The 25,097-nt window shown below is 39.0% G+C and overlaps 1 protein-coding gene across 3 annotated transcripts; it reads right to left on the bottom strand.

Moving 5' to 3' along the window:
- Positions 1-36: 36 nt before the first annotated feature.
- LOC122139768 (NACHT, LRR and PYD domains-containing protein 1a allele 5-like) lies at positions 37-25,049 on the bottom strand. 3 transcript variants are annotated; one of them, XM_042738950.1, is made up of 15 exons: positions 24,815-25,049; positions 14,402-14,433; positions 12,259-12,291; positions 10,592-10,660; positions 10,328-10,363; positions 10,201-10,250; positions 9,133-9,185; positions 7,764-7,981; positions 7,336-7,592; positions 4,652-4,795; positions 4,408-4,543; positions 3,434-3,481; positions 2,420-2,500; positions 2,061-2,348; positions 37-411 (listed from the first exon to the last, which is right to left on the bottom strand). In XM_042738950.1, the coding sequence occupies exons 1-15, from the start codon at positions 24,961-24,963 to the stop codon at positions 383-385; spliced, it is 1,623 nt and encodes a 540-aa protein (XP_042594884.1). In that variant the 5' UTR covers positions 24,964-25,049; the 3' UTR covers positions 37-382. The 3 variants fall into 3 exon arrangements, with proteins under 3 accessions (XP_042594884.1, XP_042594885.1, XP_042594886.1); XM_042738951.1 differs by having other exon boundaries at positions 7,336-7,589; positions 24,815-25,047; XM_042738952.1 differs by having other exon boundaries at positions 10,459-10,660; positions 24,815-24,996.
- Positions 25,050-25,097: the final 48 nt, after the last annotated feature.

The raw sequence follows: 25,097 nt of genomic DNA on the forward strand, positions 1-25,097 counted from the left end.
TCAGAGAACGACGGCACCTGAGATCAAAAAATCGACTCTGGTCCTTAAAAAAACCAATACATATGATCACGGCTCATAATTCAACAAAACAAACTGAGCTCTACTTACAATCCTTACAAAGACATTCAAATATGTACAGTATCTAAAAATGTACAAAGAGCTACATACAAAAATGTACCAGATGTACTAAGAGCGTCAAGTATCTACAGAGCTCAGTTCTCCTGAAGTTCTTCCTGAAAGCTCCAGATTCCAGTACGAGCACACACCTCAGGACTTCTCTTTCAGGACGTCTTCATCGCTCTCTATCAGTGGTTAAAATGATCGGTCAGACACCCAGACTCCAGACAGGTGGACAGACGTGTGCTCATCTCACAGTTGAAGCTCATGTAGTGGAATTATTTTGTAGCATCTCTGGAAAAAGAAGAGACACAATGTGAATGTGTATGATTAAACAAACAGCAGTTCTGCTGGAATGCTGTACTGAAACAGAAGCCCTGTACTGATGAGGAGAATGGCAGACAACACAAACCACACATTATCAGAATTACTACAAATGATCACTGTTTACTGTAGTAAAAGTAACTGCAATTATTACAGAAATGTCTCATATTATACCAGTATGTCCCATCCTAAAAACTGCACTCATCAAGCCACTTCACAAAGGACATTCCAAAAGATTTTCATGTTGCACAGAGGAAGCATAAAATGTGTTTCAAGCAAGACACTACAAGTGAATAAATATCACCATACTTCACCAGTTCATTAATTACAGTACATTAAAACAAGTTCTAAAATGTTATGGTTTAACGTGAAAATGAAGCATTATGTCAATACACATTAATCTACAAACAATTCCAGAACAAAAGTCTCAAAACTAGATGAAGCCAGGTTTCAATTTTACAGTATGATATTACTGAAATATTAGAATTAAATGTTATTCTAAAGGGTATTTCGGATTTGACTTTTTTATCACTCCATAAAGTCAGAAAATACTGTCAACAGACAGAAAACAAATACATCGTTAAAATATTGTATAAATCAGTGTGAATGATATATAAACAAACCCCTTAGTTAATCTCTTCAGAATACAGAGAGGAAAAAACTTGTTTGCTGTATGTAAAAAGCTCTTTAAAGATATGAACTGGAATTGAAATCTACAGATGCAAATAGATAAAGTACAATAAAATAAACACTTAAATGTGTATCTTGGATGTTTTCTTTCCACTAGTTTGAAAAAAGACATGACATTGAAGCAAAATTGACCAGTGCATGAAAAAAAAAAAAACATTGGTTGTGTCTGTAGTGTCTTGCGTTAAACAGGAATGATTGCCAAAATCACAGGCATCACCTGATTGAACGTCACATGTCTGAACTGTCCTCCTAAAGGACTTCTGCATTCCTGTGCTGTGTTTGATCTGTTGGACATCTGTTTAAGATGCACATCTCACTCCATGAGCCTTGTCACCAGCAGGTCACGTAAAAAAGAATAGTGGTTGACCGATACAGACTTTCTTGATGTCTGATGCTAATATCATACGCCAACACGTGCATAACAATTGCTGAAATGAAATGTACATTAATTTTATACAATATTTACAAATTACAAATCAATCTAAAAATGAATACGAAAAAAAAAAACAGCCCTGATGAAAATAAATCTGTAAAATAAACATAAAAGTCCTGCTTCTGACACACTGGCCAAACAGAAAAACTTATCAGTCGATGCAGATTATTAAAAAATGCCAAATATCAGCCAGTATATCGGCTTTGGATATATATTGGTCGACCGCTAGTATATAGTGGCTAATGGTTGATATCACACAGACAAATAAAATACAAATAAAATAAAAATAAAAGTCCTGCTTCCGACTCTTACCAACCAAACAAAAATGTACTGGCTGCTGCTGATCATTAAAACATTCCTACTATCGGCCGATATATCGGTCAACCTCTAAGAACAGACACACCTCCAAGCCTTTTTCATGTGTAACACTGAGCCCAGGCCATCCCTCCTGCTTGAGGATACACACTAAAACACACCAGATCCCGTCCACACTCACCGTCCAGAACAGCAATGACCTCATTCGGCACATCATCGTTGTCTTTCAAACATTTGTGGAGATCCTGAATTCCCGCTTTTCCCTTGGGCTGTCGCCGTCTCCAGCGCTCCAGCATGTTGAACTTCAGCATGGTCACGCTCTCCTCGGCGGCCTCCATCTCCTCCAGGTCCTGCTTGCTGAGGCCCAGACAGCTGATGGCCACCACCTTCCACTCCCTCCCCATGCGTTTGGCCACCTGCATCAGCTGCTGGTCCGTCAGGTCCGGAGCCGCGGCCGTCGCGTTACAGTCTGAGGACACGCCAGCACTCCAGTCAACATAGATCAGGATAAATACTGTAATGAGACCATCCTATACTTACCGGGCTCGTCAATGCCGCGAGCTTTCTTACTGCGTTTGTGACAGAGCTCTTCCTCTGACGTGCTACTTTGTCTCTTTCTGCCTGTAGACGGCGAGACCACAAAACATCCATCATTCCTGAACATCCTGACAATGTGATGAATAGAGCGCTGAAGTGATGATGCATTTTTGTAGACAAACCCATAAGTTCACATCACTCTGGTTCCCTCAATATAAACCCAGCAGGATTTTTCCACTGTCTTTTAGATTATTGCGGAAACTCATCTCTGTGACCATCACAAGTTTATGATTTTGAAAATTTCTTATCATGCTTATAATGACCAAAATGATCACGGTTATCAGCATTATCACGATATTGTTAAAATGTGCTGGTAATGTTCAAAAAGTACTGACATCAATAATTTCACCAAGTTTCATATTTAATATCAACAAACATAAACACTAAAACAATAATATATCAAAGATGTCCGGATTTTGCCCAGAATGCCCAGAATTACAGCTGTTTCTCGTAAACAACACTGGTTTACTAGCTATTACATTATTATCCTGCTTTATGCTGGATAACAATTATTTATCCTGAGTTGTTCAAATCACATTTTTAATGATAATTAAAATATGAAATGGTAATACTAAATTTTGAAGCCTAAATACAATCATCAGTAGTGAAAAGCTAATCACTGGATATAAACGTACTACCCGAGTCATATGACTTCAGCATTGCCACCATTACGCTTCAGCTTTTTCCGTTTTTATTTTTATTTTTTTTAAACTAGTGAGTAAATGATTTTGAAGATGAATAAAAGTTTTACGGCAAAAATCCAGTTTTATAGATGTATTTTATGACAGAATAAAACATAAAAAAAATAAACCTTATTTTAGGCATTCAACAACAATAAAAAAAAGCATTTACTTCATGCAACTAGATGCGCTGAAATGCAACTGGTTTCTGGGTTTTGGCCTACAGAAGCACATCATCCCCGCAGCACTGTATTGAGGACAGAGACGCACCACATACCTTTTGATGGTTTTCTGGGGTTTTCATCTAGATGATGTACACAGTCTCCTGTAAAAGATTTATAATTACTTTTATTGTTCTTTACAAACACAGGCCATTCTCAGGAAACTGTGTCTCCATGTCTTACTGTTACAAATTAACAGGAAACTGAATTTTATGACAGAATTATAGTTTGGGGACCAGTTCTCACTATTAACTATCTATTACCTATGACCTCTGCCCCAATGCACTACTAATTTGCTACTTATTAATATAGTCAATAAGGTAGTTGTTAAGTTTAGGTATTGGCTGGATTAAAGGATCTAAACTGTGCTCATGCAGAATAAGGCATTGATATGTGCTTTATAAGTACTAATAAACAGCCAATATGCTAGTCATATGCATGCTAATAACAACTAGTTAATCGTGAGAAATCGGTCCTTAAATTTTGAGATATTATTGATATATTAAGTTAGGTTTAATGTATAATACAATAGTTTTCTTCTCACCAACTACAGATTTTTTTTCTGTATTTTTCAACCCTGTTATTTTTTGATTTCCCGTTTTCAAAATACTGGCTTGATTTTCTTATCATATTTAAATAAGACGTGAAGAAATAGTCATTTAGATAATCATCCTCCTTAAGTATTTAGCATTGATTCATTGCGTCTACATATTAGCTTTAACATCATAGCGATCACATTTTTTCAGATTTTACTCAGTTGCGTACTCAAGTGTATTCATTTTAAACAAACTGTCAAAGGGTTGAAATAATATCAAGCTTTGGGTGACAGCTGGGCTTTTAAAAAACATATTTGTTAAGTACTAATCTGAAGGGAACATTTGCTCCTATTTTTGTCAGTTATAGGCCTGTGACTTCAGGCTTGAGGTTGGAAAATAGCATTTCTTGAATGTATAGATGAAACATTTCAAATAAAGACATTTTTGTCACCAAGGCAAAGGAGCGTCTGGTGTTTGTGTCGACTGAGCCGTACCCTCTCTGATGGTAGCGGTCCATACGGTGTGACCCGAGTCAGCATCAGTCAAGGACAGCTTGAAGGGAGGACTCTCCTCGAAGAAGACCTCGAAGTAGCCCTTCACCTCCACGATGACAGGAGAGAAGAGCATGTCCTGCACACACACACACACACACACACACACACACACACACACACACACACACACACACGTGACACACTGCCAGCTGAGCGAGTGAGCTGTGATCTGCGTCTGCAGTACCTCCGGTGTGATGTGACCCATGGGCTCGCTGATCAGACGGTACCTCCTGTTCTCCTCCAGCATGCAGGTGGGAGGCTTGTCTACTTGTATGTACCTCTTGTTGTTCTTACAGTTGTTCGCCCGCCGAACGGCCCTCCTGATGTCCTGCAAAACATGGCATCAGCTGTAATGCTGAAGAACCTCTCGCAGAGTCTTGTCACGCTAAACTAACTCAGGTTCAGCATCAGTTCGATTTGGACAAATCCAAACACATTCCACCTGTTTTAAACAGAACTACAATCCTTCCGTCACTTCTCTGACAGCGCTATTGAACTGAACTGAGTTTAATAATGCCACTATTATCGTCTGTAGAGCTGTTTTACAACTGACATTGATGAATTTTGAACGTTAATATTGTTATTTTCCTGTTTATTTCTGTGAAGCTGATTTAAAACAATCCATATTGCATAGCGTGTTATAGAAATGAATGTGAATTGAGTTTTGACTTCGAGTTTTCTGTTGGTTAAGTATGTGCACATAAATGATTTTTATTGTTTTAATCAATATCTTGTCGCTGTTCAATGAAACAAAAATCTGTGTAAGTACAATTAAAATATTAAACACCAACAGATGGGGCATAATATAATTCTAGTTGTTTTATATGTTAATTTTCGTTCATTTTGGAAGGTTGTTAATGAGAAAATGTTTTCTCTTGACGTTCTGCCAGCTGGTGGTTTACTATTATCAAATCATATTTATTACTAGACAATCATCCGTTTTACAAGGAATTTAGTGAGGTTTTATGTTGGTAAAACTACACCATCTTTGTGACACAGGCCTCTAAAATCAGACTAGGGCAGACCAAAGTTTAAATAAAGCAACTTTTCATAATACTTTCTGGTGTTTTTTTGTTATTTTGAGCTTGACAGACCAGTCCCTTTGATTATATGCACAGAAGAGGACAGAGCATTCTTAGAAGAAACAGTCATATTCATTTGGAAGGACATGAGGTCTTTAGACCTTCTAAAGGTTTTACAAGCATTCTGTGAGTTTTTTTGACTGACAAACTGAAATTGCCTCTCTGACAGCGTGAATTACGCTGCGCTGAAACCGCTCTGTGGTGTGCTGACCACAGGAAGTCATTTCACATGAGAGTGTGATGATTAATAAACCCACAGCAGAAGGCAAAGACGAGCCCCTGTCCAAAGATACATGAAAGCAGAGCACAAACGGTTGTGAAGCGTCAGACGATGAGCCAGTTTTAATAGATGACATTTATCAAGCGCATCTACTTCAATTCAACAGTTTTGGCATGTGTCATATTGGTGAGTACCTAACCAGAAAGTATGGCTTTGCGTCAGGGGCTGTAATTTTTCTTTGGCCACAATGCAACAATGTTCATTCTCTGAGCTGAGCACTTCTCACGATAGGATCAATATGAAGATGAAAGAGCCAAATGACTGGTTTCCACTTGACTTTTTACATATTAAAAATGGGCCCTCTTTAAAATTGTGACACCTGGAAAGGGACAAATTTGGATAAGTAACTTTCATATTAGTTCTCATATAGCTCACAAATTATGTTTAACGATCAACTATTTTAAAGGCTAAGCATCTCCGTCACTACTTCTTAAAGGAATAGTTCACCAAAAAATGTAACTCTGCTGAAAATGTGCTCCCCTTCAGGTCATCAGAGATCAAGATGAGTTTGTATCTTCATCAGGTTTGTAGAAATGCAGCACTGCATCAGTGTCTCAGCAATGGATGCTCTGCAGTGAATGGGTGCCGTCAGAATGAGAGTCCAAACAGCTGATAAAAACATCACAATAATCCACAGCACTCCAGTCCATCAGTTAACATCTGGAGAAGACAAAAGATGAAACACATCCGTTGACTAAAATACATGTCTATAATCCATAATAACACTTCCTCCAGTGAAAAAGTGTTCTGGTGTGAATCAGGAGAGAAATCTGCACAGATCAAGCAGCGTTTAAACAGCTCTAAACAAATATGTGGCTGAGACAACAGCACATGCACTTTTTCACTGGAGGAAGTGTTATTATGGATTATAGACTCTATGTATTTGAGTTAAAAACGTCTTAATGCTGGATGTGTTTAATATTTTTGTCTTCTCCAGATGTTAACTGATGGACTGGAGTGCTGTGGATTACTTGTGGATTATTGTGATGTTTTTATCAGCTGTTTGGACTCTCATTCTGACGGCACCCATTCACTGCAGAGCATCCATTGCTGAGACACTGATGCAGTGACACATTTCTACAAATCTGATGAAGAAACAAACTCATGATGCCTAGTCATGGAAAGTCTCCGCTACTGTGAAAAGTGAAAGCATGATGTTGAGATCCTACAGGTACTTTAAAGCTTCTAGGCATTTAGTAGATGAGGACACCCACACAATCGAACATCAAACATCACAGACTCCGGAGCAGAGCAATAATCGTCCAGAGCGGCAGGACATCTTGAACAAAATGCAGAACCGGAAACTGATCTGATGTTAGTGCCACTAGTCCCTGAAGAGACGGGCACACAGCTCAGCGCTGCTCTAGCTTAACCCTGAAATCAAATTTAAACAGAAGCTCACAAACGCGGTGCTACCGAGAATAAGACCCTGTGTAAACACTGTGTCATTTCTGTGAAAGCAGTAGGCTTTTTGTTGCTGATAAACCGCTTGACGTGTTTCCTCACCTTGATGTCAGAGCAGTTGTTTCCAGCCAGGTAAACTCTGAAGGAGAAGGAGTTCTCATGACCCACCTCCTTGAACACCTGCACCACCCCATGATGCTCTGCAGATTTAGACGTCTGAACAATCGGACCCACGGGAGAAAGAGACGACGACACGTTCCACCTGACGTGACTGCCGGAGTGATCCGCCGAGGGCTCGATCAGTCCACGGCTGTTCTTCACATGCAGCACGCTGAACTTCACTTCGTTGTCTTTGTCTGCTGAGAGCCAAGGGAAGAGACGGAAGAAGATGACAGCGAAAGAGCGAGTAGAAGGAAGAGAAGAAGAATGATCGAAAATAAACAATTCTCATGTCAAACCCCTCAAACGAGCTCTTATTCTTTGGGAGAAACCGAAAGCCCCATTGTGAAAACTTGATGAGATCTCTGTACCTGCCAGACACAGTGAGTGTGGGAACTGGACGGATTTGAGAATAGACGGATCGCAGTCCACGTCGAAAATGGGACCAGCGAATTTCCAAGATCCGGTCAAGTATGTGCTAAACTTGCTCCAGGAGAGAACGCAGTAGGTGATCTTGACACGCTGAGAGACCTCGAACACCAGCCCAGTGTCTGAACACTCGTACACACCCTCCGCATCCAGCTGCAGCCTGCAGAAGAGTCCAGCCACGGATAACTGCTCTGATCAAGCACTGGAGCTATACAGTTATCACAGCACCTTCCCTCTATCAGAATTCAATTCAGTCAGACAATATCAGCTTTTATTTAACTGATAAGCCGTAACGATCACTAAAAGGTTTAATACTTTACTTCCCAGTTCTTAAAAACATACTTCAACACTAAAGTATTGGGACACCGCCTTCTTTAGAACAGAAAAAAAGACACTTGGCAACAAAGTTAGAAACATAATTCATGTATTTAAAAGTTGCATTTCCATCTGTGTTGCAACAGTTTTGGAAGTGTCTAAAATGTAGCCATATGCACTGGTGTTTGGTGATGAGTTTTTGGCTCAAGGTCTGCATTTAAAGTCACTCCAGACCAGTCAAGTTCTCCCACACCGACACTTTCTGAACCTTATACACAGAAGCACTGTCATGTTAGAATAGAAAAGGCTCCTGCACAAAATCAGAAGCACACAATTCCCCAGAATATCATTATATGCTCAAACATTAAGATCTGTACTCATGGGAATTACTAAAGTAGTCAAACCTGTTCATTAGAAGGGGGTCCAATACTTTTGTCTTTTTGGAGAAAAACATTGATAATAATCAGAAATGTGTCTTGAGCAGCAAATCATCATATTAGAATGATTTCTGAAGATCATGTGACACTGAAGACTGGAGTAATGATGCTGAAATGATCACACCAATCAATTACAGTTTAACAGATAAACAGCCATTTTAAATTGTAATTATATTTCACAATATTAGTGTTTTTGATCAAATAAATGCAGCCTCTGTGAACAGAAGAGACTTCTTTGAAAAACATAAAAAAACCGACCTCAAACTTTCGAACAGTTATTATTCAAAGGTTTACAGATTCATGTGTGGCATTTGAACCTTGGGTTTCTTGACATATTATTCACTGGAAAATAATACCATGCAACAGAAATGATTCAATGACACATTTGACAATTCTCACATTACACCTTGGATTTTACACTAGCCAAGTTTAGACTGCAGCACTGGTCATTTAGAAAAAGAGAGTCATAAAGCGAGGGACACATCTGCTGTGAGTCAGACGAGACCGATCACGTCAGTGAGGACATACAGTATGTACAGTATGGAGGACCAGAACCTACTGTAGCCGATCTCGAGATATTTTCCTGGGGGTGACCAGCTCGAATTTGGGATTCTGTGAGGGAAAAACAGTGTTGTGTCAGCCTTACATTCATCATCAGCACTTCATATCACTTTTTCCATTTGGAAAATGCCAGTTTTTAATTTTAAGCTGCAGCAATATTAAATATACTTCTGGAGAACCACTGCTATATATTACGACATACTGGTATATAGATACACCACCAGTCAAATCTGACCCCATACTTCACTGAATTTATGTTTCTCCTGATCTTAAAAAGTTTATTAAACTTAAATGCTTGAAATTAGTTTTATAGACAAATATCATATATAAATTTATTGACAGATCATATAGTGAGGAATAAAAGAAGGGCTCATCGTTTATCACTACATACTTTTTTTATTTCATAGTTGTCAATACTTTTAATATTTTCCCTAGTGTAGAATAATAGTAAAATAATGCCTTCAGAGAAGCCACAGTATTGAGCCGCTACTAGCCTTGTGCTCAAAGTCACAATATATCAGGGTTTATGATGGTAAATATAAAACTTTTTAAGACCAAGCAAAGACAACTGTCTGGAATTTAGTAAGAAAATGTTTCTTGATTAAAGAAAGTTTGAATATTTGTACTGGAAAACCAGACAAAATACTGAGGAAGATCCTTATTTTTAGCAATGCATGCAACGTTTATTTTCATTCAGTCATTTAGCTGACCCTTTATCTGAAGCCACTTACAAATAAGGACAATGAATTTGTAAGATGTGCACTTAGCATGGGTTTTTTTTAATAATAAATGAAAAGAAAACGAGTAGATAGAATGGAAAAAGAACACTAGCAAACTGTCAGAGGTTCATCTTGAATTTATTTTTTATTTTTATTTTTTATTGCCATGACTTTAAGAGCTGAAGACTTTCTGCTGTGATGTAAGACTTTTTAAGGACATGTTAAGACCCGCAGAAAGTATGCATGTCAGGGTACTTCTTAGAAATACTATTTAAGGTTGATATCCACTGTGTAATTATTGATTGTCTACTACAAAACAGATCTGTGTTCTGTGTTCAGAGGCTGACCTTCAGAGCTCTGCACTTCTCACAGCAGGACTGAAGCGGCTCGGCTGAGGCTTTATGGGAGAGAAACACAGATTAATGACACCTGCTCATGATCTAAACACAGCACGCATGAGACGAGGATCATTACCGGTGTGAGGTTCTGCTCTGGGTCTCGTGTCGGAGTCTGGAAATACAGGAGCGTTTATCAAAAGCTTCACATTTAAATTTGATCTTAAAATCTCGGTCTCATTATTGTGATTGTTATGGAAAGGTGTTTACTGTATGTTAGGCTTTCAGTGCACTTCATCTTACTGCAAGATATCTTCCTGTTCAGATACTAATATTTTAGTAGATCATAAGGAGTGTTTTCTAGTTCACCAGAACAGATTGTACACAGTGATCAAATCTGAACCTGAATCTCTTTCCTCTTCCTCCTCGTGGGCCTCCTCTTCCTCCGAGCTCTCCTCCGTCGATGTGTTATCTGAACAAACACATGCACATTCATATCACATCAGGCCTGTTCCTTTGAGGAAGAAACACTGGCATAAATCACTGAATATACTTAATATTGGAGCTTTTACTCTTAGCTTTTGAGTTTGACCAGTTTTCATAATGTAGCGAGTGTATATACTGTAAATGTAATAAATCAGGAAACTAGATGAGGTCAGGAAAGCATGTATATGAGCTGACATTCTCTTGATTTGTGTTTACAGGTGAAAGTGTGATAATTCGAATGAAATGACAACAATCACTATCAGTTTCACTATTACGCGGCATGACTAAAATATGAGTTTATATATTGACTAAAACTAGACTAAAATTCCTAGAATTTTAGTCAACTACCACTCCACTAAATTAAAAGGAAAGAAAAAAGGCATAAGCTGACTAAATATGAGAAAAACTAACAAAGACCGTTCAAACAAGACTCAGACTAAGAAAGACTAAGCTGGCAAAAGGTTTGACTGCCGCCTGGACACTTCACCACACAGCTCCTCTCAAAATACAGATCATAGATGTTTAGATTAGCAGATGACAGACGACTCTATCCCTGTGCTGACAATCCTTCAGCTAATTTGGTCCAATCGGTCAAAAACGATGCTTGTAAATCTGCCATTATGCTGTATTATCACCTCATCTTGGATTCAGTCTTGTTATCAGCTAGCTTTCAGTTAGCAGTGTTTCTATCTGGAACTGGCTGATCTGAGACTTCATCGATCTGAGTGAGAAATAAAAATAAAAAATTTGTTGATAATTTGGAAACATTCTCTCAAAATCTGAGGGAATTACCAATATTTGTAAACAATATAGCATAGCAAGAAATTAATAAGCTTATAATGTTTTTGTAGACTGGTCATTTTTGGCAAGGAACACCATGAGTGTAAGAAAGTAGGAAGAAAATCCCCCCCAAAAGTACCAAAATTATCAAAAAAAAGAAAAGAAAAAAAGAAGAAGAAAAAAAAGTTGTGTTTTAGTCAAATGTAATAACATTATCTAGCGCTTTTAGGAAAATCCTCTCGGGGGCAAAATGTACATTATAATAAATATTCATTTTTAATAATGGTAGCATATGCAAAGTATGTAAAAGCCCAGTTTGATACAGAAAACTTTTCAAACTTCTAATGACTCTACGGCCCTCGTATTTTCTCTTATCAAACTTTACCATTGTTCCTCTGTAGAATCACACATGGATCATGTCTTGTCACTATGTGTCAGGTTCCTCCTGACTGCTGTGCAGATGTGATTCACCATTACACAAAGACTGGAGCTCTTATTAAACCCAAGCATTCATCAATCCACCCTAAACAGTCATGTTTTCATGTTATCATCTGTGTGTTATTTGTCTTTTGCAGGAGGGAACAAAAGAGGCACACATTTGTTCCTGCAGCTGCACTGATTCTGATATTTGAAAGTTTTCTGCATGAGACATTAGGAAAAATGCTGATGCCAATCTGTCACATAGGGAATGACAACTTCATCTAGATGGAATATTTACAGTCTGTTAATTCTTCATATGCTACTCCACAATTGGTGCCTTATTAAATCAAACCACAGACATGACTTCTGAATGAATTCACGCACCTGTACTGCTGTGAGAACTTTCAGCAGGATGATCTGTTCAACAGAAAACACAAACATGACAGGGTTATGAAGGGTTCATGAACTCATAACCTCACCCTTTAAAGCTCACCTGATTCATTCCGAAGAGAATATTTCATTAAAAACAACAGAAATTAACCAGAAATCACACTGATTGTACATTAGGTGCTCTGGTCCTCTTGTGACCACTGGAGGTCACTGTTTCTGTGTTTCATTTTGTTCTGGGACTCTTGTTATTGAGTCTGGGCTTCCTGTTTCCGTTTGTGATGATAGCATTCTCTCTCTCTCTCAGTGTGTGTGCACGTGTCTGTGTGTGTGGGTGTCCTCCCCCTGACTTTCATGTTACTTTTAGTGTTTTGACTTGTATATAGAGTTGCTCTTGATTTGCTTTTGCAGTTCTCCATGTGCCACGATACAGTGTAGAAATGCAGCTTTAGTGTGGTAATGTGGTATTTTGTAATCTTAATCAGACTGGTCAGTGATATATATGCTGCATGGTTTGACGGTGAGTAAAGACAGCTTTGGTATTACAGTAAAATAATGTAATTCAAACAATGAAAGGCACATGTCAAACATTAAACGCAGGTTGAGGGTTTAGTCTGGGTTTAATCTGCAGTATCACCTTCATTCATCTATAAAGATCAAAGGTTGATCTGTCCCACTGAACTCTGCAGGGCAACACAGCTGCACATTTACTGCATTCAGACGCTGTGGGAACCCGTCTGGGCTGCTGACACATTTTGGTTTTAACATAAAAGAATTTCTCTCTGTGTCTGATCTGAGTATGGTGACAGTTCTGGAGTCTCCTCTCTCCTCTGCGTGAACTAAATACAACACCTTAATATTGGTGAAATACTTGAATAAGTCACCTCTAAGACTTTGTTTGAATACTGTATGAACACATCCAGCACTTCCGTTACCGGTCTTAATGTTATTGTTATGTGTTGTGTTCTGAGTGATTCAGAAGTCAACAGGATATCTGATTTGAGCAGCAGACTGAGACAGAGCTGTAAAAATCTGACTGGAATCACATTTCAAACACCTTCAAATGTGGTTTTAATCAGACTGGGGGAAAAAAATCTGAAAAAAATCATCAAATGTTCTTTTTTTTTTTTTTTTTTTTTTTGGTTTTCAAAAGCCCATCTGGATAAAATGTGGATATACAAAATCAGATTTTTGCTGGCAATCTGAACAAAGCCTAATATATACAGTTACCCAACACTTTCAGCACCAAACTTTACTTCTGTGTATGATGAACTATTATAATTTGGTAAATCTGAATCCACAGAAAAATAACATTTTTGTTCCTTAAAGTTAAATAATATAATAGTAATAATTATATATGGAGTGTAACATGTAGATAAAGAGCTTAGTAAGGTTATGCTGACATCTACTGGACACTGTACATGTGCAGACACCATGACTGTGTTTACAATCTAAACCAGAGCCTCTCAACCCTCCTATGACTGGAAATGATGTCATTTTCTCTTTTCAAGCTTAACCAGCTTTAATATATTTCATATGCAAATGTCTAAGACTCTACATTATAAATGCTTCTAAATGCTTCACGTGTCTTTCTGCTGTCAGATCTTGAGTGATTTTGATCAAGTAAAGGTCAGAATAACTGCAGTAATATCTCCAGATGAACTCTTACTGGACTGAAGCAGCTCAGCTTTACTTGATTCTCCATCAATCATGTTTTAGAGTCTCAAATCTGATCATCGGATCTTTTGAGGAGCGTTTGTTTCCAGAAGCTTTACTTTCACTGTTCCTCAGCGGAGGAATGATCTTCACAAGCCTCCAGAACATCTCACATCTTCTGAGGAGCCTTTATTTCTTCATCTCTCAATCAGCATTGGATTGCATTGCATTATATTTTTTGAAATTACATATTTTTGCTCAGTTTGGGCCTTTGAATAAATTTTGAGTTGTTTTTTTCTTCCATGTTCTTCATATGTATCAAATATGACACTCCAAAAATAAAATGGGGGGGGGGTATATTTTGTCTAAAGGTTCAATAAACTCTTCTATTTTTACTGACTATTATGTCACATGTCAGGTTTTACAGGGTTAATATAATCAGATCGGTCAGGTTTGAATAGGATTTGTAAACACACTGACTTACCCTTCAGGTCTGATGGTGAAACCTCTCCATTCCTGAAAAGAGCAAATAAACTACATGTAAGTATCAGTTCATAAACATACATGCAAAAACATTACATTTTAATTTGGATAATATTTAAAACATCAGTGTGGTAGAGAAGGCCTTAGGAGGCAGAAATAACTTGCTACCAATGGAAAGTTGCAATCCTGGCCTTCATTTAATGTTAAATTTGTGAAATGTACTAATAATTAATTATGGAAATGTACACAACAGTGCAGTCATGTCCTGTAAATGTGACAATCTGACAGATTTTACTATTGTAATGATAACCTATTGTCAATTGAAACAAGTGACTACATGTTGTGAATTATTAATGTTTTTTGCCATTATATATGTATAAACCTGTAAGGAATACATAAACCATTTTACTGGCCATACACATTATATTAAAGGATGCTGCTGCTGTTGTGTATTTATACAAAGGATCATTGTTGATTAAACAGGAGCAGTCTTGTCGTGTCATTGGCCTGTAATGCAGTAGTTCATGCCGTCATATGATCCTGTAACATGACACCTGACCCTCACCGCTTCTCCACAAACACACGCACATGAACTCATGAACCCATCACATCTCTGCTGTCAGTCTATTTTACTACAGCGTTCATCAGCATCAGTGTCACACACAGTAGAGAACCGATAATGCAAATTCACAGCTTATTTTTAAGAGTGTCAGATCAAAGGAGGTGCCGTTATTCTTACTTATTCTTCTTATACTTAATCAAACCATAATTTTGACTGGTGTCTGTAAATGTTAAATCCCAAAGTTTTTGTAAAAAAAAAAAAAAAAAAAAAAATTTCATAGGCCACTATTATTGTTAAAACTGACCCTTCAGTGAGAATTTGACTGAAAGGGGATCTGACCAATCATAATGCAGAATCTGCCATATATTGTCTGACAAACAAACCAGACAGGAGAGTAGATTAACATTGGTGGAGTTAAACTTGAAAAATTGTGTGTTTTGATGTCTATCCTTGTTGAAACAAGATACCTTCTGATGTTCATTCACGTTTATTTCATGCTATAACTAGTATAGAGGAGGAGATGATCAATACAGGCAATACGGGGATCCAACATGACACATTAAAGATTTATTGTTTGAATTTCATTCAAAAAATTACCAGATTTGAAAGCTGAAACTTCGTTCCATACCAGAAGTAACTTGCTCTGTCTTGTCTGTACCCTAACAATAGGGGCTTAGAATTTTTTTTTTTTTTTTACTTTTTTACTGTGACAATACATTGTTGGGTTTTTGTACTGTTATTCTTAATTATGTTTAACAGGCCGGCAAAATCCCATCACCAACTCCTTGCGGTGCCACCCAGAAACCAACAATTTATTTGATCGGGCCAACGGTGAGGGCAGTCAGCGACAGACGGTCCAAAACGTCAGCTGATCGAAACTGTTTCCTGTTGCATAAAGATGCAATGCCTCAACGACACTTGGATCCAAATGTTAGGGTGTCCCCCATAAGCGACGCGGGCCGTCCCCGCCTGAACGATATGAGAAGTGGACAAGGGCTACCTGCTAGGCTGAAGAAGCTAGTCCAACATCTATGACTTGTGATCCTTAACATCGGCACGCTTACTGGAAAAACCTGCAAACTGGTCGATTCATTGAAAACCCCGGCATGTCAATATCGCCTGCATACAAGAAACAAAATGGAAAGGCGCTAAGGCGAGAGACATAGAGAATGGTATAAGTTCTACTACTATGGAGTAACTAACAACCGAACACAGAGTAGCGATCATCATCAGTAAGAAGCTGCGCGACAACGTAGTTGAGGTCAGCCGCACATCCGATCGCCTCATGTCAATTAAGATCAACACCAGGTCGGTGATCCTGAGGTGGTCTCCGTCTATGCCCCCCAGATCGAGGGTACTGACACTGAAAAGGAGGAATTCTGGCACCAGTTCGACAATTACCTTCGATCAATCAACATCAATGAGCATCTCCTGAATTGGTAGCAACCTCAATGGACATGTCTGGGCTTCACGAGATAGGTATGAGCAGGTACATGGTGGACAAGGCTATGGGACTCGAAAATAAAGAGAGCGGACAAATCCTCGATTACACAGAGTTCTGGTTGTCGCAAACACATTTTTTAAGAAACGTGACTCCCATCCCGCCACTTACACCAGTGGCGGACGTTTGACCCAGATTGACTATAGGCTTATACAACGGCACGACTTCAAGCTTGTCATGGATGCCAAGGTGATTCCATCTGAGACAATCGCCTCCCAACACCAGCTACTAACCCTCGACCTACGGCTGAACCTCTGCCTTCGATCCCATGCCCAACTTACTGGCCCTGACAGGATCAAGTGGTGGCACCTACCTGCTAAGAGAACAACTTGCTGCCACACTCCACACTCACATTGCCACCATTGACGATGACCAGCCTGTCGAAACACTATGTGCAAATGGGCAAATGTGATCAAGACGAACCATGACATGGCAGGAGAGCGGCTCGGTGTGACTAAGCCAGAACATGATTTATCGACAAACAGGTCTGGTGGTGGACTGACAAAGTTCAAGAAGCCACGAAGGCGAAGAAGGTGCTGTGTTTAAGTGGTGGCGTGTCTCGCAGGTGGCCGACAACTGACAAGAGTACTGAAACTAAAGTCGAAAGCAAAGAAGGCAGTGGCTACCCTGGTCAGTTCTATTCGCTGACGATATCTTCCAAGCTGACAAAACCCATTGTGGGCTTGAACGTCAAGCGCAAGATTGGAGCAAGCAGCTGGATGTGCACAGATTGCGCCTCAACATCAAGAAGACTGAGTACATAGAGTGCAGACCCCAGATTGACGGGACAATTAGAGTTACAGGGCAGCCATGAACAAGGTTACGAAATTTAAATATCGGTTCATTCATTAGGAGCGATGGTGACTCCCTCTCCGATGCCCGTGCATGGGTAAACATGGCGTGTCTCAAATGGCGACAAGTTACAGGCATCCTCTGTGATAGCCAAATGCTTATAAAACTCAAGGGCAAGATCCACAAAACTGTCATACACCCAGTCGTGATAAAGGGTTCTGAGTGTTGGCCAGGCACCACTAAGCACGAGCAGATCCTCCATGGTATGGAGATGAAGATGCTCTGTTGGTCTCTCAGCCACATGCGATTCAACCATGTCAGGAATTAAGATGTTCGAAGGCATATGTGCATGGCGCCCATAGTTGACAGGATACGTGAAGCCCGACTCCGCTGGTATGGCCACATCATCAGAAGCGCTGATGATACAGTGGCAAAACAGCCTACCACCTATCACCACCAAAGAAGCGGTGGCTCGATCATCTGGCAGAGGACATGCACTCAGTCAATATCCCTGATCACGACTTTATGCTGAACCTTGTTTCAGAAATCTCAGCTTTAGATTGACCTGTTCACATGGAAAATATTAGAGTCTGCCTGTCACATGCCACACAATCACAGGAAATGAAGCAGTGCCAGCATCTCATATTATACAGCGCACCACTCCCTTAAACAGACACACAGATCATGTCCTAGTGCACATTCAATTTCACAGTCAAATGTCATTTGCAGCTTCATGAGAAGTGTGCCACCACACTGTGACGGGTTTTAATCTGTTTGCACGTCAGAGCTGAAAACACTCTGGCCTCAGGCTAGAGGAACAAACCACACTCACAACAGAAAACTCCTGCGGTGCGCAGCACTAGTCTGCAGCCTCACTGCATGGAATAACTCTCAAACAACATCACAAACTCTTCAAGCAAAAGCAGCAAAGTGTGTTAGAAAAGCACACACATCATTTAAACACAAGCACACAATATTCAAACACAAATGTTCTTGATTGGTTCCTGTGTGTGACCGTTCATGGATTTTATCCTGTCCTCAGTATCATCCGGCCTCAATTGATCGTAAAAAATATATAGATTAAAACATATATATTTTAAATGGAATGAAAGACAGAGAGCCAGTTTTACTAACAGTTTGCACCAGCACAAACCGTCTTTTGGCATTAAAATGGTACTGTCAGGATTCACCAAAGACATTAGAATTAGCACAGAAAAGGTGTGGACAGTTATTTTTGTGCTTGACCTGACTGAATATGCATTTGTAGGAGAGTATTCAAATGGATCACGCAACACGATTTATTAATGTTTGCGCTCGTCCAATTACTGGTATTTGTGCAATTATTTAATGGCCAAAAAAAGCATGTCTTAAAGCAGGCGGTAATTTGCACTGCTCTTTGTTAGACTGCGCTGGTCATTATGGAAATGATCTGGCTGTGTCTGTGTTCTTTGCTGTGTGCATTGTCAGTAAATCACACACAGAATTTCCCCTCCCATCGGTGATTTTATGGAATTGTGCTTTAACGCTAATTTGCCCTGTTTAGTAAATCTGTTCCGGAATGTATTTGCATGTAGGCTTGCTTATTGTGCCCATGAGCATGATCTATTTACTAACAAGAAACTCTGCTTCTAACTATAGGCAGAGGTAGAGAGTAGATCCGACCATGTACGTTTGTGATGCTGTTTGCAAATGTTTGTTTAAACTATGGTTTCAGAAAACACTGAATCGTTGAACTCTGTTGGTAATAAAGGAAATTTCGACCACAGTTGGCTTTTGGGAAACGCATCTCAGGACGTCAACTTCTCATCCAAATACTGATTAGTCAACTCTTCCTCTATACTGATCATCCTCAATTCTATCCAATACCTACTGAAATCCTCTTTCTGTTCACCCACATAACATCCTCATCCACACAACTGTTTTTGTGTGTGGCACACACAAAATAAGAGAGAAGGGTCTCAACGAAGTCTGAATGCATGTTCATAATGTGAGGATGGAGTTACACTGAAGCGCATCATCATTCTGCATACGGGAAGTGCATGATCTGAGTCTTTCTCATGAGACTCTTAATAGTGATGTGCAATAAAAGGAAATGATTTAGTTATTTAGTCTATTTATTTGTTGAATATCTGTCAGGTGCTCTATTGAAGAGCTGTGCTTAGTGTGCATGAACCAATAAGAAACACACTGACTAATGGTGCATTCCAGGCCTCTTGGGAGGTGTATATTTATGAGTTTGTAAGCTGCAATTACAACATCATATGTGTTCAAATGACTTTGGTCTAGGAATGCAGGATATTATCAGAACGTTATTGGACTTGGCCAATAATGGTTTAAAATGTAAATATCGGCATCAGCCCGATATGAAAAATTATGCAAATATGCCTTGCCGATAAGACAAATAACCTACATGTGCCCAGGGTGTGCTAGCGATAAGATCACGTCAGCAGTGTGCTCATTCTTGAAGTGAACTTTTGCCTAAATGGGGATTAGATTCACTGTTTTGGACCACTTCATTTAATCTAAGTATTCACCTACAGAATGATGAGTTTGGTGTGTGATAGAGTCAACAGAGGCCCTGTACCAAACTGCACACTTATTCTCACGAACTTACAATGTGTAACATGCCACGTTCGCATGTCCATTAAGTCCATGAGACTGTAGGGTGTCCCATTCATTGTTTTAGCATTCAGAAGGGTGCACCCCCTTCGTAGCCTCTGTGCACCCTTGATGCGCTCCAAGCAGACTTGACAGTTAAAGCGGCATTACGCCACAAAAGTCTGGACTCTGAGGAAGACTGCAAGGGTTTAGGGTGCAATGAGGAACAGTGTCAGACACTAGTTTGTGCAGTCAGGTCCTAAAGCCCGTCCAGAAAGGCTTTTTATTTACTTAGGACACATTGTTTGCCTACTTCCCAAAAAATGAAAATTAAATACACAAATAACATTAAGTTTGTGTTTCTGAATAAATATTCAAATAATGCAATAAATTCAAGAATCTGTGATTTATTCATTCTCTTTAGCCCTATTCGCATGGGATTAGTATTATCTAGGGACCTTGTGTGATTTTGAAATTACCCCATACACCCCCCCCCCCCCACACACACACACACACATCTGAATTCCGTGTGGTGTATTCGGACGGGATAAGAGAAGCCTGTGATTTTACTCGAATTTACTGATTTATCTCCCGGATATGATGTCAAGGCTTTGAGAGTCCCGTTCTATGGTCTTGTTAGATGGATTTAAAAACAAAAAAGACACTTATATAGTTTCTTGTGCTGTGTCATTTACATTTCACCAGGTTAAAATAATATCTCACGCTTTAGGCTTGATTTATTTGTAACACATTAACCTCAAAACCTTTTCAGCTTTCTCTTTCTGCAAATTGTATGGTGTAGCGATATGACAGAACCCAAAACACTATCAAACACTACAATACAGCTCCATTCTTTGTGAAAGATGGATAAAAAGGCGCACAGGAAACAAAAACCTTGAAAAATGATATGCAACCCACCAAATGCTGGCCAAATCACAGAGATGCCGATTCACAAGACTAATATCATCACAGGACCTTGGTTTTCGTCGGTATGGTAGGTCACTTGCGGGGGAATTTTTACTTTACAAATTACAGACATGGACAATTATTACAAATGACTGGAGGTCACCAGGTAATACTAATCCCATGCGAATAGGGCTTTTAACTTTTATATAATTGACAAAAGTACAAAGAAAACATTTTCAAAGTTTTCACTGACCAAAGTAAATGTATTTTTTTTATTTTGTATTTATATTTTGATTTGTGTTTTGATGGTTAAAAAGGTTGGGACAGAGGCATGTTTAATACAGTTTTACATCAACTTTCCTTTTAATTACAATGTTTCATTGTTTGGGAATTAAGGATTTTTGTCCAGTCTCTCTTGAAACAATGCTTCAGATGCTCAGCAGTCTTTGATTGTTGTTGTCTGATTCTCCTTTTCATGACGAGCCATATGTTTTCAATAAGAGAAAGATCTGCTGGCCAGTCTAGCACATTCACTTGTCTGAGCAAAGCACACATCTCCACTGTGTTTTTGACTATTTGAGATGAGTTCTGGGCCAGAGAACCCGGCGGCATCGGTGAATAGAATTGATGTATAGTTTTCTTCTCAAGTAACAGAGATTTAAGTTGCATGATGCAGCAGCAGACTGTGGTAAATGACAGTGGTTTTCTGAAGTACTCCTGAGCCCATGTGGCTATATTTAACACCGCAGCATAACTGTTTCTTATTCAGTGCCATCTGAGGTTTCCTGCCTTGCCTGATTTCTCTGGATTCCCTGAATCTTTTCACAATATTGCGTGTTGTAGTTGGTGAAAGACCTAAATGATTTTTGTTTGACACTTCTCATGAAATTTGGCACAAAGTAACGAGCCATGATCCAGCTTTGCTTGCAAAGACTAAGATACTCCATTTATACCCAAAGATACCATGATACCTAGACCTATTACCAATTCACCTGCTAACTGTGAACTGTTTCAAAACAGTTTAACATGGATATTCTATAACCTTTGCACTTTTATTTTGCCTCTGTCCCAACTTTTTTGGATTGTGTTGCAGCTGTCAAATCAAGTAAAGTAAATTTGTTCATATTAAAAAAAAAAAAACATTTACATTTGTCAGTAAAAACTTTGGAAATCTTTACTTTGTACTTTTGTCAATTAAATAGAAGTTAAAGAGAACGAACAAATCACAGATTCTTGATTTTATTGCATTTTTACAAAACGTCCCAACTTCTCTGGAATTGGGATGTGTACCTTCCTGCAGAGTTCCAGCTCCAACCCTGATCAAACACACCTGTGTAATTATCAAGTGCTCCGTCAGATCCTAATTAGTTGCTTCAGTTGTGTTTGATCAGAGCTGGTGCTGAACTCTGCAGGAAGGTACTGTAGATCTCCAGGAACAGGGTTGGGCACCACTGATACACAGAGTATGCAGATTTATTTATTAATGTGTTTTTTATTTATTTATTTATTGCTGTTGTTTTGGTCTTTTTCAAAGGGATTATGAAACTTAAACACAAGGAGCTCTAAATGATTTTCAGATTTTTGCTTTAGACCATCTACAAATGCTAAATCTTTAAATAAAATGTCAAGGTACCACTGCATTTGTCTGAGAGAAAAAATGCAGTGATTGATTCATTGAGTCTCTGCAGAGGAAAGACTTAGTGTTGTTTCCAAACAAAAGAAAATATATCGGAACTGGCTATCAGCCAAAATAAGTTGAATAATATCTGCATACTGGATGTTGGAAAAAATCCAATACCGTGCATCTCTACTTTGCCTAGTACATTTTCTGCACAAAATGAAGACTAAAAATGTGCATTGGATATAGGCGTGTGCGATATTGACAAATTCTCTAATGTTTTGCTGTGTGTTATTGTGCTGGTATCATTTAGGACTACCGTGGACAGCTGGCTCCTAATGTTTTTTATATTCTTCATATTCCTGGGGTCCCGGACCTCCCATAAGCATTGGGGGCCCCCCTGGTTTTTCAATAAAACTATAATACTTGAAACATGAAACTAGTGAAAATGAGAATTAAATGAATAATTTTGATTGCTGTATTAAAGTTAGACCTGCTCATGTTGCATATTTTATATTTTTGTGTGTTTTAACAGCGTTGATCATTATAACCAATTACACAAGATTCTGTTGAGCTTAGGAATGTAGTGGCCAATCAGAGGTGTTCAGATTGATTCAGACTGAAACCACCGAATCTCCTCATCATAAGCAACAAAGTGCAGATGTGCGTACGATGTAAGAGATTCAATTATCATACAGTGTATATAATTCCAAATAGTTAATCAATATAACTTGAAGAGTGCTGTTTTTCGCAAAAATCACAAATTTGATATTGATTTTATACAACAATTCAATAAACAAGAAGTCAATATTAAGTTTTAGACAACATATTGCCTATTTTTGCTCTATTTCACCAACAAAAATAGTTCCAAACACATCCACAGCACTGGTTTGTGTCTCTGACCAACACAACAGTGTTTCGTTCCTGAATGAATCACCCGTTCAAATGAGCAATGACTTTTAATTCCACATTTAAAGTATATTTTCATTTTTTAACGTTTTAGGATTAAAATATTAAAACATTATTTATGCATTTGATACTGCAGGTTAACCTCATGTCCCTCTAAGCAGTGTTGCCAGATTGGGCGGTTTTGAATTTGATTGTGCAGGCAAAAATTGGCTTGGGCGGGTTGACAAAATTTGGGTCAGTTTGGCGGTTTTCAAACATATAAATTGTATAGGCTTATTGGCTAACAAACAAGCCCAAGTGTGCATATACTGCAGTGCAGAAGCGCTGATGCTGATGTTGACATCGCGGCCGTACTTTTAGCCAATCACTATGGATCTGCAGACATACGTGATGATTCATGAGTGACGGGTTTTAGCGCAATAACGGATCTAATTTTAAATGTATGAACTGTGTGAGTGATCATAATGCCTAAATATAAGTTAGCCTACATGTTAAAGAGTGGGAGAGTGTTTTAACACTCAAAACGTGAATTACACCTGTTGAGGGAGAAATGACACTAAGGCTTTAATATTACTGCAACTTATTAACTAAATTAGAGCATTATTCTTATTATTCTAATTGACTTTATTGATTAAATATAAGAATTTGACACAAAAGATAAATGCACACTTCTAGAAAAAAAAGGCTGCATAAAGGTAAAAATGTCCATAAGGGTAAAAATATTTTTAAACTTATTGGAAAATATTAATTGCTGTCACAGCTGTGAACTGACCACCACACAGAATATGAAGAATATCAAAAACTTCAGGAGTCAGCTGTCTACGGCAACACATTCAGCACAATATCATCTGGTTAGGGGGACCCCCAAGAGCTTTGACACAATCTGAAAACTGTTTGGTCCCCATTACAACATTCTTCAAAAGATCTTTGTGTTCAGCTGATGAAAGAAACTCATACAAGCCTGGAACAACTTGAGGGTGAGTCATTTTTTTAAATGAATGTTAATTTTTGGGTGAACTATCCTTTAGAATCTAGCATACTCATATCACTCACATATAACACCTGTATTAGCGTTTGCTTACAAACGACTGCCAATCCCACTGGCCAGCGTCATATTAAATTATTAATATTCATAAGCAGAGTGCTTTTCCATAGTACTGCTGATAGATTCGCACCAAGAGGCTTGTTTCAGTTCCCACATAAGCACAATTTGACTAGATCATCGTGAACTTTCAGCGTATCGTTTGAAATAAAAGAATCAAGAGAGAAACAGTGTATCTAGAGGAGACAAGTGTGACTGATGAAACGAGGTCATGCTGAGACGCGCGTGTTTCTGAGAGTATATCGGTGGAATAAACTTAATAAATGTGACTAACTGCTGAATCCTGACTGCAGCAGTACTCCTCTGGATCAGCAGTGTTATTACTCTGCTACTTTCGGTTCCGCGCGCTCTTTGTTTGCGTGGAGCGCGTGGAGCAGCGGGTGATGTTAGCGCGGCTTGATGCAGCAGTTCTCCGCCGACACTCACCCATCGCTCCGCGGCGTCGTGTCTCCGTGATGCGCCATGTGTGCCACCATTATTCGCGCAGCGACAGCCGCAGAATCCCGCCGGTGCTTCCGCGACCTGAGGTTTGCAGATGAGAGACAATAACGCCAGTCAAAGCAGAGCCCATTCATGCACACACTGACACACAGTGGCGCACACACACACACACACACACACACACTGGTGTTTCCGCGACTAGCAGCAGCAGGAAGTGGCGGGAACTGGAGCTTGTTTACTGCAGATGTCCATTTCAACAGAAGCCATG

This window comes from Cyprinus carpio, chromosome B15 (genome assembly GCF_018340385.1).
Source record: "Cyprinus carpio isolate SPL01 chromosome B15, ASM1834038v1, whole genome shotgun sequence".
NCBI classification, from domain to species: Eukaryota; Metazoa; Chordata; class Actinopteri; order Cypriniformes; family Cyprinidae; genus Cyprinus; species Cyprinus carpio.